Source organism: Oncorhynchus kisutch, linkage group LG13 (genome assembly GCF_002021735.2).
Source record: "Oncorhynchus kisutch isolate 150728-3 linkage group LG13, Okis_V2, whole genome shotgun sequence".
Classification (NCBI taxonomy): Eukaryota; Metazoa; Chordata; class Actinopteri; order Salmoniformes; family Salmonidae; genus Oncorhynchus; species Oncorhynchus kisutch.
In genome coordinates this window covers 64,539,421-64,556,006 of record NC_034186.2, presented here as the reverse complement: position 1 = coordinate 64,556,006, position 16,586 = coordinate 64,539,421, and the positions used below count along the sequence as shown (strand labels likewise).

The 16,586-nt window shown below is 44.2% G+C and overlaps 1 protein-coding gene across 1 annotated transcript in view; it reads right to left on the bottom strand.

Moving 5' to 3' along the window:
• Positions 1-3,961: 3,961 nt before the first annotated feature.
• Positions 3,962-16,586, bottom strand: part of LOC109901699 (dynein heavy chain 5, axonemal) — an 80,846-nt gene continuing 68,221 nt past the window's right edge. The window contains exons 65-78 of the mRNA XM_031786918.1: positions 15,973-16,216; positions 15,440-15,554; positions 14,973-15,163; positions 14,715-14,836; positions 14,295-14,444; positions 13,850-14,095; positions 13,205-13,424; positions 6,656-6,861; positions 6,317-6,520; positions 5,826-6,041; positions 5,275-5,487; positions 5,028-5,180; positions 4,650-4,881; positions 3,962-4,386 (exon numbers count right to left, since the gene is read on the bottom strand). Coding sequence (XP_031642778.1) covers positions 4,235-4,386; positions 4,650-4,881; positions 5,028-5,180; positions 5,275-5,487; positions 5,826-6,041; positions 6,317-6,520; positions 6,656-6,861; positions 13,205-13,424; positions 13,850-14,095; positions 14,295-14,444; positions 14,715-14,836; positions 14,973-15,163; positions 15,440-15,554; positions 15,973-16,216 — 2,664 coding nt within the window. The 3' untranslated portion in view covers positions 3,962-4,234. The remainder of the gene's footprint in view (positions 4,387-4,649; positions 4,882-5,027; positions 5,181-5,274; positions 5,488-5,825; positions 6,042-6,316; positions 6,521-6,655; positions 6,862-13,204; positions 13,425-13,849; positions 14,096-14,294; positions 14,445-14,714; positions 14,837-14,972; positions 15,164-15,439; positions 15,555-15,972; positions 16,217-16,586) is intronic.

Sequence of the window (16,586 nt, the reverse complement as noted above, 5' to 3'; positions counted from 1 at the left end):
TCACAAACCCCATCACATTCATTAGGCCAATTACTGTCTGGAACATTTTCAAGTGTCCCCCTGACTATTCTTCCATCAAGTTCATTAGGCAAAATACTGTTAGGCATACTGTTCATGACATGGTTTCAAAGCAATTTTCTGATAGCCCCAGGGGCCCATTATCAGTGGTGTAAAGTATTCAAGTAAAAAACACTTTAAAGTAAACTTAAGTTACTTTACTATATATATGTTTAACTACTTTTGCTTCACTAGATTCCTTACTTTTTATTCCATACATTTTCCTTGACGCCCAAAAGTACTCATTACATTTTGAATGCTTCGCAGGATGGGAAAATAGTCAAATTCACGCACTTATCAACCGAACATCCCTGGTCATCCCTACTGCCTCTGATCTGGCGGACTCACTAAACACACATGCTTTGGTTGTAAAGGATGTCTGAGTGTTGGAGTGTGGCCACTGGCTTTCCAAAAAGAAAAGAACAAGAAAATGGTGCCGTCTGGTTTGCTTAATATATGGAATTTGAAATGATTTATACTTTTATATTTGATACTTAAGTATATTTTAAACCAAATACTTTAAGAATTTTACTCAAGTTGAATTTTACTGTGTGACTTTTACTTTGAGTCATTTTCTATTAAGTTATCTTTATGTATGACTTTTTCCACCACTGCCCATTATACTGTATATGACTTTTCTCTATTCCACTGCAGTTGTAAATGACCTACACTAAAAATATGCCACAAAAATGTTTACCTCCAGCCTACTCTTAGTAGGCGACCTTTGGTAAGTGTTTAGACTGGTTATAAGTATCCTTCAACCACACAGCTGCATACATGTAGAGGAGACACCTGATGAGTCTGTGGAGTGTAGATAGAAGAGACAACGCTCTGAGCTATCCCTCCTAGATCCAGGGACTGCTTCTGCTACTAATACTACTGTATCTGATCAGCACCATGGCTTCAACAAAGTTAAAGTTTTTAGATATTTATTCATTTCACCTTTATTTAACCAGGTAGGCCAGTTGAGAACAAGTTCTCATTTACAACTGCGACCTGGTCAAGATAAAGCAAAGGACTGCGACAAAAACAACACAAGAGTTACACATGGGAGAAACAATCGTACAGTCAATAACACAATAGAAAAATCTGTATACAGTGTGTGTAAGTGAAATAAGGAGGTAAGGCAATAAATAGGCCAATAGTGGCGAAGTAATTAAAATGTCGAAATTTACACTGGAGTGATATATGTGCAGATGAGGATGTGCAAGGAGAAATACTGGTGTGAACAAGATCAGAAAAACAAATATGGGGATTTTTGCAATTCGTTCCAGTCATTGGCAGCAGAGAACTGGAAGGAAAGGCGGCCAAAGCAGGTGTTGGCTTTGGGGATGACCAGTGCAATATAACTGCTGGAGCGTGTGCTATGGGTGGGTGTTGCTATGGTGACCAGTGATCTGAGATAAGGCGGAGCTTTACCTAGCAAAGACTTATAGATGACCTGGAGCCAGTGGGTTTGGTGACGAATATGTAGCGAGGACCAGCCAACGAGAGCATACAGGTTGCAGTGGTGGGTAGTAAGTATATGGGGCTTTGATGGTAACAAAACAGTACTGAATGCTCCCTCTAAACCTCACCTTCTGAACAAGACAACATTTCAAGAGGAGCAAGACATGATGGATCTGTTTGCCTGTTCTTTTCCAGCACATCGCTTCAGGGAAAATATATATTTTTCAGATTTTTTGTCGTTATTTTTCTCTTCTCTGGTGATGAACCTACTCATTGGATTGGTGACACCGTTCCACACTTTGTTACATTTTCAGCTGATATGTGGTCTTTTGCATAGCTTCATTGCAGCATTCATTGTCTTGCACTCTCTTCTGCTCCAACGTACTGTGACTATCGGGGTGGTGAATGGAACATTTTAGTATTATGTGTACCATCCTTTGGAGCGTTCAGATGACTCTGGCCCTCATGGAAATAAAAAGATGTGTGTTTATTTGCTACAGCATCCACTACCTGAGCATAATGACATCCAGGCATGTGTGGCTTGCCTTGGGGCTAGTCTGGGTACTGAGTGCCACTGTTGGTAATAATCACTGGTCCAGCTCAACATGGGACACACATGGTGCATAGAGCCACTGCAGGGCTGCTATGTAAGCCTAGAATTGTGAGAGCATCTGTGAGCTTTAGTCCTGTGCAAGAGGCACTGTTCCATGGCCCTCCCATCATCACCCCAACTCTTTCAATCTGAATTACTTGCCTCTGTTTTGTGTGCATGTACAATGAGGCACGCAGGGCTGTTGTGGCCCTCCAACAAGACAACCACCGTGCTCGTAGAACTGTAACCTTCGACCTCTGTATGTTTCTACTGCAGCTGGTGCCAATAATCTACGCTCTTACTGGTCTGCAACTACACGAGCAAACTCTGCCCCTTCACTTGTCTCAACACATTGTTTGTGTTACTCATGGTGCATCAACCCTGTCGTCTATACCATCCGTAACCAAGAGGTGAGGCGTGCACTGATACATCTGTGCCAAAGAAGGCAGGTGGAAAGAGCATTCAGGAAGAGGATGATGAGGGGAGAGGACAGTATTCAGGAGGATGAGGACCACAGAGGGATGGGTTGGGGCAGGAGGGGAGCAAGAGACTGCAACCAGACCCCTCTGTCCTTCCTCCTCCTTTCTCTCTGGTTGATGTGTGACTCACTGATCTGACTGCAGGACAGTTGGGAAGACAGCTAAACTAATTGGATATTTTATGTGTTCACATGTGCTGGTTTTCACTGGATGTGTTTTGGGACCCATTTAAAGGATCATGTCGGTATTTTACAACGTTAGATGGTTCATTACCCTGTAATTAGTCTATGAGCCAGGAAAAACTGTAATCCATGTCTCGTATTTCTTTAAACGGCCACTACACACATTTCAGCTTTAACCACCGCTAGATAAAAACCAATAGGAGTGATGGGGCAACTGTGTTTATCCTAGCTCATAGACTACTTTCAGTGTAAGAAACCATCTTACATGAGGTTAATAATGAATTCATCCTCTTAAACTATGTTTCAACATCTTACTATGTGCGCTTGTAATAAGTTAACATGTTTGAGGTGTGTTTTCAGTTTTCACATCAGTGCTATTGGTCACTGGATATGTTTTAGGATGTACATGTGAGTTGGAAGATGTTTTTGTGTTGCTTTCAGGGTTGGGGTCAATTACATTTTAATTCCAGTCAATTCAGAAAGTAAACCAAACTCCAATTCAAAATGTTCCTAATTGAAAAGCATTGAAAATAATTGGAATTTCCTCATCCACCCTGAATTGACTGGAATTGAAATGGGATTGATCCCAACCCTGGGGCCCTTCCTCTTTTGTTCTCTAGTGCTCCTCAAGCAAGGGGGGAGGCCGATGACATCACAGATTCCCATACATTTTCATTGAACCTTTATTTAACTAGGCAACTCAGTTAAGAAGTCATTCTTATTTACTATGACGGCCTACCCCGGCCAAACCCTAACCCGGACGACGCTGGGACAATTGTGCGCCGCCCTATGGGACTCCCAATCATGGCCGGTTATGATACAGCCTGGGATAGCATTTTTTATGTAACATATTTAGGAAGATAAGACAGTGGGATAATCTACATGTTGATATGTAGATGTGCTGGTGCTCTCTTGCTTTTATCATTCTGATTTATATTTTTTATACTGCTTTTGTTGTTTTTATATTCATATGTTCCATTTATCATTTATTTTCTGCCTCAGAATTCTAAATCTATAATGACTGAAATATGAACATTTTCTTAACAGGTACAGTACAAAGATGCAGCAATACAACGTCTACCAATGTATATTAGTCTAGTAACAACCATATTATGGTGAGTACAAAAATAAGGACATTTAGAATTATTCCTTCACGTAAAATAAATAAGTAAACGCACACCCAAAATAGTTCAGACGTTCAATAATTGGGAGTATAGACTTTACTTTTCTATTATTCCTGCAACCCAGTGATAGGTGCAACTTTGTTATTACGGAAGCTTACCACTATAATCTAAATGAAGCCACTTCCCTCATTTAATCCTTAAAGGTTCCATTTCTCCAGCCACATCCATCAGCTGTTTAACAAAACAATGATGGGGTGGCAACTTTGTTGTTGTTTGAACTGCAGATTGCCCCTTTAACCACTGAAACACTCCACTTTAAGATTTAGGCATATTATACAATATAGAAGTGGGTTATTTGACTTCACACAGCAGTGCCACACCACGTAGTATCCAGTACTCAGGCGGTGCACCAGTCCTCAGTTCCACAGCAGCAATGTAATTCAGGTCCATCCTTACAGGCTTCTTATATATGGGACAGGAGTATAACCGGGCATCCTTGACACCTGAAATGACCACAGCAACGATAAACATCCATTACTTATACACGATGATCACATGAGTTTCTCTTTCACTGCATGTTGTCCATTCAGTAGGTCTGAAATACTGTAACCATTAAAGACCACATTGTTATTGACCTAAAAGTGAAATATCATTCCCACTGACATATTCAACATGTAATGTATAGATGAAAACAAGGCGCAGCTAAATGAGATACTGTTCAATGAGTCTCCAGGAAGTTACAGTAACTACTGACTACAGCACTCACCATTGTTTTCAGCATACATCCTGACTACAGGCATCATCTCAAACAACACTTTGGGTTTAGAGTCGATGAGTTTGCAGTTCCTCCTGTCCCAGCCCGCCCCCTCCAGATAGAGGCCGTACACATACACCCCCTCAGAGGGTGGCTGAGTGATGTCATCCTTCATCCACTTGGTCACCTCGTTGCACAGCACCATACGATCTAGGGCCCAGCCCTTGTTTGCACGAGTGATCTCCTACACACACAAAAACAGAGTAACATAGACTGGCTTTGTCTTTGACTGTGTAGTGTGTGCAACCTCTAAATATAACCTCAGTGGCCTAGCCAAGTCAGTATGTTCAATTGTGATTGCATTAGAATGTGTGAATGTGCCGTCTGTACCTGTCTCATGGCGGTCAGGAAGCCCTGTGGGTTAAAGAACCCTGTCATCCAGAAACAGTTGGGCCGTCCTTCAAAGATCCACGCCTGGAACTGCCGGTTCCTATCCAGCAACTCAGTAAACCAGAACCCTAGAGTGCTGGAGGCCCATGACGCCTAGAACAGAGGAATACAGAAGTAGAAAATAGAACATGGAATACATGCGTAGAAAACTGAATAAATGTGTACTCAGAGGCAGTAATAAACATACCTTCTTCCAACGTGAGGGGATGCGTGCGTCATACATGCAGTCCAGCGCGTCCCGTAGGTTCTCACTCATGATGATGGTGCCGTCGATGGCCAGTTTGAGGTCGGTCAGCGTGTTCCTGACCAGCACGATGACCCTCTGCATGCGGTCTATCTCCTGACGCAGGAAGATGTTCATGGGCTGGAGCAGACCCATCGTCTGTAGCCTCTCTCTCACCTAGATATATTGAAAACATGTTCTTGTGAAATTACACTATAAATAAACGTTTATTTGATTTGATGCATAACACAGTTCTGAACATTAAAAAGTAAACCTCTATTGCAGTGAAAACATTACCTTCAAAGTGCATCTCACTGCACTATGGGTTATATTAATTAATTTTATTGCAAGGGTTATTGTTAGATGACTTGGCGTCATCCTGTGAGAGTTTTTTAACGATCTACCTTGCTGCAGCAAGGTATTATGGGAAATAATATGTTTAATGGCCAGCACTGTATCAATCATGGGAGATTATTTCCAGTAGGGTTAGCTAACTCCAGACCAGTGCTACTCACTTCAAACGGTACGTAGTCTGAAGGTAGTTTCTCCAGCATGTCGTCAGCCAGCCTGGCCACAATGGCCTCCCTGGTCTCCCCTCCGCCACTGGAGCTGTCCTTAGGCTGAATGGACAGGATGGTGTCCAGGACGTCTTTGGCCAGCTTGCTCTGATACGTTATGTCAGCATTGGGGTGCAGGCCAAACACCTCTGGTGTGTCGTAAGCCGGTAGGTCCTGCAGGGGAAAATACATAGGATTAGAGTCTGCATGTCTGTGCATTACCAAACTACAGTAAACCGTGGAATGCATTGTGGATATTTCATAAGGTGTTATAAGTGCTTATAATGCATTATGAACAAGGTATTAATGGGAAGTGTTACCAAATGTCTCAATGCTGCACATAATGTATACAGCACACATCTTCATGCAGTACTGACTACATTAATTCAACATAATGTTACACAGCACTGTAAACTGCAGGAGAGACTGAGTGTGAAAAATGGACTGACCTGAATGTATGTCAGATATTGGTCCACGTTGGTACACTTGGGAATGCTGTAGCCTTTGTAGAAATAGAAGTCAGGTCCAAACATGTTTTCACTGAACCAGACCTTGGCGAAGGTGTTGAGCAGACGCTTGTCATAGTCGTCTGTCACCCTACCGCCATACTGGATCTCTCCGATCATGTAGCGCACTGTATTCCAGGATACACCCTGGGGAGACGTCAGACTACCATCAACACAGGAACAGACACATCTTACATAGGAAGACATGTAGCAGTACTAACAGTAGAAGTAAAGATAGAGCTTTACTTAGTTACAGCAGGAGCTTCTCGTCTCTGCAACTACCTTCTTGATGTCCATGTCGTCCAGGTGGTTCTGAACAAACTGCACGGTGGCGTTGAAGTCAGCCTGGTTGAACTCGTAGGGAATGTTCCAGCCCAGGGGGCCGTATTTACGCCTCTCCTGGACTGTAGAGTGGAGGAACGCCACCCCATACAGCATGGGCCTCCACTGGACCATGTTACTGACATCCAGCAGGTCCTGGTTAATGCCTGGGGCAACAAACAAGAAGCTAGGGTTAGGATTAAGGCTACGGTTGAACTGGGATGTGGACGTGAATCTAGGGTTAGGATTAAGGCTACGGTTGAACTGGGATGTGGACGTGAATCTAGGGTTAGGGTTGAACTGGGATGTGGACGTGAATCTAGGGTTAGGGTTGAACTGGGATGTGAACGTGAATCTAGGGTTAGGGTTGAACTGGGATGTGGACGTGAATCTAGGGTTAGGGTTGAACTGGGATGTGGACGTGAATCTAGGGTTAGGGTTGAACTGGGATGTGGACATGATGCTGGGATTTGGGTTGTGGTTAAGGCTAGGTTTCCAAGGTGGCATAGCAGTTCAGACGTCTTTTGTCCTCGTCTTGTCGTGTCCTGTATATATATTTACAACTTTTTCACATACATTTTATTTTTATTTTCCATCAACTCATCTTCAAAACACTCTCCTGCAACCCGCCTCACCAATGTATATTTATAAAAAAGTATTATTTACCTCAGATCTGTAATCCTCCAAGAAGCTAGCCAGAAACTCCAAGAAGCTAGCCTGAAACTAGCCAGAAGCTAATCCAGAAGCTAGTTCAGAAGCTAGTTAGCTCCTTTACTGGCAAATCGTTAATATTCAGCTAACCACGGTTTGTGGTCATCAGCTATCCTTTAGCTCGAAAATCTATCGCCAGTTCTGTACGGCGCAGCGCGGCTCGGAACGGAACATACCGGACCAATTTTTCTCTCCATGTCCCTGGATTTCGACTGCTCTCTGGACATTCATACCCGGATCTCACAGCTAGCTAGCTGCTATCCGTGTGACTATCGGCCTTCGTCGATTCCGGAGCAAACATCAATTATTCCGGAGCTAGCAAGCTCCGTCAATCACTCCTGAGTTCCATCAATCACACCTGGGCTGCAGTCACCTATCTGGACCCGTTTTACTGCCGACGTTATCTACCCGAAGGAGTTATTCGGCTGGCTCCTCCGTCGCGACGTTACCTGAACGCCCATCTGCGGCCTGCTAACCGTTAGCTGTCTTACCGGCTGCTATCTGAATAGACAATCGGACAATTTTTTTAAATTTTTTATTTTATTATTATTATTATGTTTTCTTCTTGGGCCTCTATAACTATATCTATTGTTTTTATTTTTGTTGTTGTTGTGTGATTTGGATTAATCCCCTCTACCACACGGAACCCCACTAATCTACTGACGGAACGTAAGGGGTGGCTAACAACAGACCTCCATCCTATGCTAGCTTGCTACCGATGCCCTGGCTAGCTGTCTAAATCACCAACCAACCTCTCCACTCACCGGACCCTTTTGATCACTCGACTAAGCATGCCTATCCTTAATGTCAATATGTCTTGTCCATTTCTGTTCTGGTTAGTGTTTATTGGCTTATTTCACTGTAGAGCCTCTAGTCCTGCTCACTATACCTTATCCAACCTATTAGTTCCACCACCCACACATGCAATGACATCTCCTGGTTTCAACGATGTTTCTAGAGACAATATCTCTCTCTTCATCACTCAATACCTAGGTTTACCTCCACTGTATTCACATCCTACCATACATTTGTCTGTACATTATACCTTGATGCTATTTTATCGCCCCCAGAAACCTCCTTTTACTCTATGTTCCAGACGTTCTAGACGACCAATTCTCATAGCTTTTAGCCGTACCCTTATTCTACTCCTCCTATGTTCCTCTGGCGATGTAGAGGTGAATCCAGGCCCTGCAGTGCCTAGCTCCACTCCTACTCCCCAGGCGCTCTCTTTTGACGACTTCTGTAACCGTAATAGCCTTGGTTTCATGCATGTTAACATTAGAAGCCTCCTCCCTAAGTTTGTTCTATTCACTGCTTTAGCACACTCTGCCAACCCGGATGTTCTAGCTGTGTCTGAATCCTGGCTTAGGAAGACCACCAAAAACTCAGACATTTTAATTCCAAACTACAACATTTTCAGACAAGATAGAACTGCCAAAGGGGGCGGTGTTGCAATCTACTGCAAAGCTAGCCTGCAGAGTTCTGTCCTACTATCCAGGTCTGTACCCAAACAATTTGAACTTCTACTTTTAAAAATCCACCTCTCTAAAAACAAGTCTCTCACCGTTGCCGCCTGCTATAGACCACCCTCTGCCCCCAGCTGTGCTCTGGACACCATATGTGAACTGATTGCCCCCCATCTATCTTCAGAGTTCGTGCTGCTAGGCGACCTAAACTGGAACATGCTTAACACCCCAGCCATCCTACAATCTAAACTTGATGCCCTCAATCTCACACAAATAATCAATGAACCTACCAGGTACCTCCCCAAAACCTTAAACACGGGCACCCTCATAGATATCATCCTAACCAACTTCCCCTCTAAATACACCTCTGCTGTCTTCAACCAAGATCTCAGCGATCACTGCCTCATTGCCTGCATCCGTAATGGGTCAGCGGTCAAACGACCTCCACTCATCACTGTAAAACGCTCCCTGAAACACTTCTGCGAGCAGGCCTTTCTAATCGACCTGGCCGGGGTATCCTGGAAGGATATTGATCTCATCCCGTCAGTAGAGGATGCCTGGATATTTTTTTTAAATGCCTTCCTAACCATCTTAAATAAACATGCCCCACTCAAGAAATTTAGAACCAGGAACAGATATAGCCCTTGGTTCTCCCCAGACCTGACTGCCCTTAACCAACACAAAAACATCCTATGGCGTTCTGCATTAGCATCGAACAGCCCCCGTGATATGCAGCTGTTCAGGGAAGCTAGAAATCATTATACACAGGCAGTTAGAAAAGCTAAGGCTAGCTTTTTCAAGCAGAAATTTGCTTCCTGCAACACTAACTCAAAAAAGTTCTGGGACACTGTAAAGTCCATGGAGAATAAGAACACCTCCTCCCAGCTGCCCACTGCACTGAAGATAGGAAACACTGTCACCACTGATAAATCCACCATAATTGAGAATTTCAATAAGCATTTTTCTACGGCTGGCCATGCTTTCCACCTGGCTACTCCTACCCCGGACAACAGCACTGCACCCCCAACAGCAACTCGCCCAAGCCTTCCCCATTTCTCCTTCTCCCAAATCCATTCAGCTGATGTTCTGAAAGAGCTGCAAAATCTGGACCCCTACAAATCAGCCGGGCTAGACAATCTGGACCCTTTCTTTCTAAAATTATCTGCCGAAATTGTTGCCACCCCTATTACTAGCCTGTTCAACCTCTCTTTCGTGTCGTCTGAGATTCCCAAAGATTGGAAAGCAGCTGCGGTCATCCCCCTCTTCAAAGGGGGGGACACTCTTGACCCAAACTGCTACAGACCTATATCTATCCTACCGTGCCTTTCTAAGGTCTTCGAAAGCCAAGTCAACAAACAGATTACCGACCATTTCGAATCTCACCATACCTTCTCTGCTATGCAATCTGGTTTCAGAGCTGGTCATGGGTGCACCTCAGCCACGCTCAAGGTCCTAAACGATATCTTAACCGCCATCGATAAGAAACATTACTGTGCAGCCGTATTCATTGATCTGGCCAAGGCTTTCGACTCTGTCAATCACCATATCCTCATCGGCAGACTCGACAGCCTTGGTTTCTCAAATGATTGCCTCGCCTGGTTCACCAACTACTTCTCTGATAGAGTTCAGTGTGTCAAATCGGAGGGTCTGCTGTCCGGACCTCTGGCAGTCTCTATGGGGGTGCCACAGGGTTCAATTCTTGGACCGACTCTCTTCTCTGTATACATCAATGAGGTCGCTCTTGCTGCTGGTGAGTCCCTGATCCACCTCTACGCAGACGACACCATTCTGTATACTTCCGGCCCTTCTTTGGACACTGTGTTAACAACCCTCCAGGCAAGCTTCAATGCCATTCAACTCTCCTTCCGTGGCCTCCAATTGCTCTTAAATACAAGTAAAACTAAATGCATGCTCTTCAACCGATCGCTACCTGCACCTACCCGCCTGTCCAACATCACTACTCTGGACGGCTCTGACTTAGAATACGTGGACAACTACAAATACTTAGGTGTCTGGTTAGACTGTAAACTCTCCTTCCAGACCCATATCAAACATCTCCAATCCAAAGTTAAATCTAGAATTGGCTTCCTATTTCGCAACAAAGCATCCTTCACTCATGCTGCCAAACATACCCTTGTAAAACTGACCATCCTACCAATCCTCGACTTTGGCGATGTCATTTACAAAATAGCCTCCAATACCCTACTCAACAAATTGGATGCAGTCTATCACAGTGCAATCCGTTTTATCACCAAAGCCCCATATACTACCCACCATTGCGACCTGTACGCTCTCGTTGGCTGGCCCTCGCTTCATACTCGTCGCCAAACCCACTGGCTCCATGTCATCTACAAGACCCTGCTAGGTAAAGTCCCCCCTTATCTCAGCTCGCTGGTCACCATAGCATCTCCCACCTGTAGCACACGCTCCAGCAGGTATATCTCTCTAGTCACCCCCAAAACCAATTCTTTCTTTGGCCGCCTCTCCTTCCAGTTCTCTGCTGCCAATGACTGGAACGAACTACAAAAATCTCTGAAACTGGAAACACTTATCTCCCTCACTAGCTTTAAGCACCAACTGTCAGAGCAGCTCACAGATTACTGCACCTGTACATAGCCCACCTATAATTTAGCCCAAACAACTACCTCTTTCCCAACTGTATTTAATTTTAATTTATTTATTTATTTTGCTCCTTTGCACCCCATTATTTTTTTATTTCTACTTTGCACATTCTTCCATTGCAAAACTACCATTCCAGTATTTTACTTGCTATATTGTATTTACTTTGCCATCATGGCCTTTTTTGCCTTTACCTCCCTTCTCACCTCATTTGCTCACATTGTATATAGACTTGTTTATACTGCATTATTGACTGTATGTTTGTTTTTACTCCATGTGTAACTCTGTGTCGTTTTATCTGTCGAACTGCTTTGCTTTATCTTGGCCAGGTCGCAATTGTAAATGAGAACTTGTTCTCAACTTGCCTACCTGGTTAAATAAAGGTAAAATAAATAAATAAAATAAATAGGTTTGAATCAGGATATGGACATGAAGCTAGGTTAAGTGTTAAGGGTAGGGTTGAATCGGGATATGGACATGAAGCTAGGTTAAGTGTTAAGTCTAGGGTTGAATCAGGATATGGACATGAAGCTAGGTTAAGTGTTAAGGGTAGGGTTGAATCAGGATATGGACATGAAGCTAGGTTAAGTGTTAAGTCTAGGGTTGAACCAGGATATGGACATGAAGCTAGGTTAAGTGTTAAGGGTAGGGTTGAACCAGGATATGGACATGAAGCTAGGTTAAGTGTTAAGGCTAGGGTTGAACCAGGATATAGACATGAAGCTAGGTTAAGTGTTAAGGGTAGGGTTGAACCAGGATATGGACATGAAGCTAGGTTAAGTGTTAAGGGTAGGGTTGAACCAGGATATGGACATGAAGCTAGGTTAAGTGTTAAGGCTAGGGCTGAATCGGGATATGGACATGAAGCTAGGTTAAGTGTTAAGACTAGGGTTGAATCAGGATATGGACATGAAGCTAGGTTAAGTGTTAAGGGTAGGGTTGAATCAGGATATGGACATGAAGCTAGGTTAAGTGTTAAGTCTAGGGTTGAATCAGGATATGGACATGAAGCTAGGTTAAGTGTTAAGGGTAGGGTTGAATCAGGATATGGACATGAAGCTAGGTTAAGTGTTAAGTCTAGGGTTGAACCAGGATATGGACATGAAGCTAGGTTAAGTGTTAAGGGTAGGGTTGAACCAGGATATGGACATGAAGCTAGGTTAAGTGTTAAGGGTAGGGTTGAATCAGGATATGGACATGAAGCTAGGTTAAGTGTTAAGTCTAGGGTTGAATCAGGATATGGACATGAAGCTAGGTTAAGTGTTAAGGGTAGGGTTGAATCAGGATATGGACATGAAGCTAGGTTAAGTGTTAAGTCTAGGGTTGAACCAGGATATGGACATGAAGCTAGGTTAAGTGTTAAGGGTAGGGTTGAACCAGGATATGGACATGAAGCTAGGTTAAGTGTTAAGGCTAGGGTTGAACCAGGATATAGACATGAAGCTAGGTTAAGTGTTAAGGGTAGGGTTGAACCAGGATATGGACATGAAGCTAGGTTAAGTGTTAAGGGTAGGGTTGAACCAGGATATGGACATGAAGCTAGGTTAAGTGTTAAGGGTAGGGTTGAACCAGGATATGGACATGAAGCTAGGTTAAGTGTTAAGGGTAGGGTTGTGGTTTAGGGTTAACCGGAAGAAACGGCGGTGAATGTGTGTGTTTGTGTAGGTGCGTACACATGCATGCATATGTATGTGTGAACCATGGTGTGACCCACCGCCATAAGTCCTCTTCAGCCCTGCCTTCAGTCCCTGTGGAGGCTCATTAGTGAACTTGTTGGACATCTGCAGCAGTGTGATGGGGAAGTGTTTATGGACCTCTGTAGTAATCCACAGGCGGAAGGTCTCATGGACGGCATCTGTCTCTGTCACAGTATCCATCAGCTCATCCATGAAGTCCAGGCCCAGGTGGCAGTTCTGGAGCAAGGCCCAGCCACCCTGTGTGTGCATTCGGGACAAAATAGAAAATAATATAATACATAGTTAATTGTCCATATTGGGAGAGTGATTCATTACTAATGTCCTTACGTAATTCAATTAATAATGTGAGGGAGATGCATGTGGTGTTAGTCCATTTCATTTTTAATATAGTTTAATACAGTCTAAATCAATCACATCCATTTTCATTAACACCATGGTTCAATTTCAATTCATATTCCATCCCTATCGCAATTTGAATTCCCAATTTGATTACAAATGAGATGACATGGACCACAATTCATGGCAGAACGCTGATTCCTAATAAGTTCGTTTCGCTCCCCAGACTTCCTCACAAAGCGCAATAGCCTGGGGACGAGGATAATTATAACTTGACTGTTAGGAGTCCAGTGAGTGTGTACTGTAATGCTGTGTTCAGGACTCACGTTGGCCATGGTCTGCTGGAGCAGCTTGCGTGCGTGGACCTCCTGTCCCTGGCCCATGGAGACATAGCGCGTCTCTATCTTTAGCCTCTTCCCCAGGACGATGATGGAGTCGGTGGGGTCTGAGCCCATGGACAGGAAGCAGATGAGCGGGGTCCGGGAGTCTGACTCCTCCCACGTCTTCTCTAGGTTCAGGATCCCTCCCTCTGCATACTTCTCCCCCATCGAGTCCATGATGTACTTACGGGCCTGGAGGATAACAGGTAAAGCATTAGTTAAAAAGTCACCTGCTATTAGATTCAAGAAATATGCAGTAGAAATACTCTCTAAAACTCAGTCCAAAGCTTTGATGAAAATACCAAAAAGCGTAGACATTTCATAAAGTATTATGTCTTGGATTGATTGATAGATTAATTACTTAATCATTCAATGAGAGTTACCGGTGTACCTGTGCGATGGTCCTGTCTGGGCACCAGGAGCGTATGAGCAGCAGGCGGTGGAAACAGTCCAGGTTCTGGTCATAGGCATTAGGGATCACCTCCTCCTCAGGGGTCTCCTTATCAAACCATGCCTTCCACTGCTTCTCATTACAACAGATCTGGACAGACACACACAGCTCAATACAATGACTAGTTCAATGCCATATGTGACAGAGCTTAGAGGAGTAAAAGGAGCACCCTAATCAGAGGAGCACTACAATGAATAGGGGGGTTTACCAGGGTGAGGGGGCCATGAAACAGACTTATTTAGGGGACCATTTAAACAGACTTATTTAGGGGGCCATGAAACAGACTTATTGAGGGAGTGTATTTTGAGAGTGGGACAACATGAAGTAGCAGTGTAAGAAAGCACCGCATGGGGAACACACCTGATTAAGGATATTCGAGAACTGCCACAGTTTACTGAGCTCCACCAGATTGAGCCAAGTCATGTCTAAGATCCACTTGGCAGGCTTATGGGGGCAAGCCTTCAGATCCAGAGAGGCACCTCCTGCATAGGACAGACAGAGGATGTTCTTTCCAAGCCATAGTCTGTGAGCAATTAACAACATTTTGCTATTCAACATTTCAGTAACTGTGGACTACAGATTGGTGGAATTAATTGGAGGACGGAGTTTATTCCACACCTTTAATGAGGGTGAGGAACTCGGCGTGTTTCACGCGGTTACTCTGCATGTCGATCTTCAGCGTCAGCAGGAGGGTAAACAGGAATTTGTGCTCCTCATACAGACCCCTGGCTGCATACTTGTGTACCTCAAAGGTCATGTGCTCAATGATGTTCGCTATTCGCTTGCTGGTAATTTCACTTTTGGTTGATCTGTTCAGAAGGCATAGTGTGATGGTTATTATGTTAATATTAAAATATAACTGTTGCTATGGTTTCAGATATTATACTTGAAGAATCAGACGACTCCTACAACTACACAAAAGGTTAAGCAAAACCACATATCCCCCAGTGTAACTTATCAATTCACTAATCATTTAATGTTTATATAAAATGACAGAACCACATCTGAGGACCAACAATTCAATTGAAATACATAAATACAAATATATGTTATTCAGTATGAGAAAAAGTGTATTACTACTGTACCTGGCCAGAGAAAGGTCAAAGATTCCCAAGAACTGTCGTAGTGACGTTTGGTACATGACGTTAACCATGGACATCTCAGTGATGAGGAAGTACAGGATGCTGCCTCTGGTGGCCACTGTAACAGCACAATAACACACAGGCTGACAGTGAGTGACAGACAACGCTCATTCTATATTATCATACATCCAGCTCAAACAAACTTGCCACTGGAAAAGTGTGAGGAACAGATTGCTCCTGAAGAACAGTCAACACAAGGTGGTTCGTGCCAGTTGCCATCCAGCAGAGCACTGCGATTGGTAGGTCAGCCAATCAATAAAGAGCCCAAAATGTTTTGATCCTTACCCTAAAACAAACGGGTACAGTACAACCCACCCAACTCACCAGGTCTTACCGAGAATAACTCTACCCTAACCGCAGTACAACCCACTCACCAGGTCTGTACCGAGAATAACTCTACCCTAACCACAGTACAACCAACTCACCAAGTCTGTACCGAGAATAACTCTACCCTAACCGCAGTACAACCAACTCACCAGGTCTGTACTCCTCTCTAGCGGTGTTGATCTGGATCTCGGTCTCGGCTGAGATCTGTAGTTTCTGTATGACGTCCTCGGCGGTGCGCTTGGTGTTGCCCAGGACGATAATGAGGCTCTCGTCGTCCACCAGGGAACCCTGGGTAGAGGTCAGACGATACAGCAGGTTGTCCTCCAGCTCTTTCATCTTCCTCTTGTTGGCTGTTACATCTTCCAGCAGGTCTGTGCGCTCCTTCTCCAACTCCTAGATATAACAGGGATAGATAAGAGCACTGTTCAGACAATAATGTTCTTGTTGGTGTAGCCGATGCGAAATGGCTAGCTAGTTAGCGGTGGTGCGCGCTGGTAGCGTTTCAATCGGTGACGTCACTCGATCTGAGACCTTGAAGTAGTGGTTCCCCTTGCTCTGCAAGGGCCGTGGCTTTTGTGGAACAATGGGTAATGATGCTTCGAGGGTGACTGTTGTCTGTGTGCAGAGCGTCCCTGGTCCGCGCCCAGGTCGGGGCGAGGGGACGGACGTAAAGTCTATACTGTTACATTGGCAGTCACATCCTCCAGCAGGTCTGTACGCTCCTTCTCCAACAGGCAGAAACACCGGTCAGTCACAGCTCAGA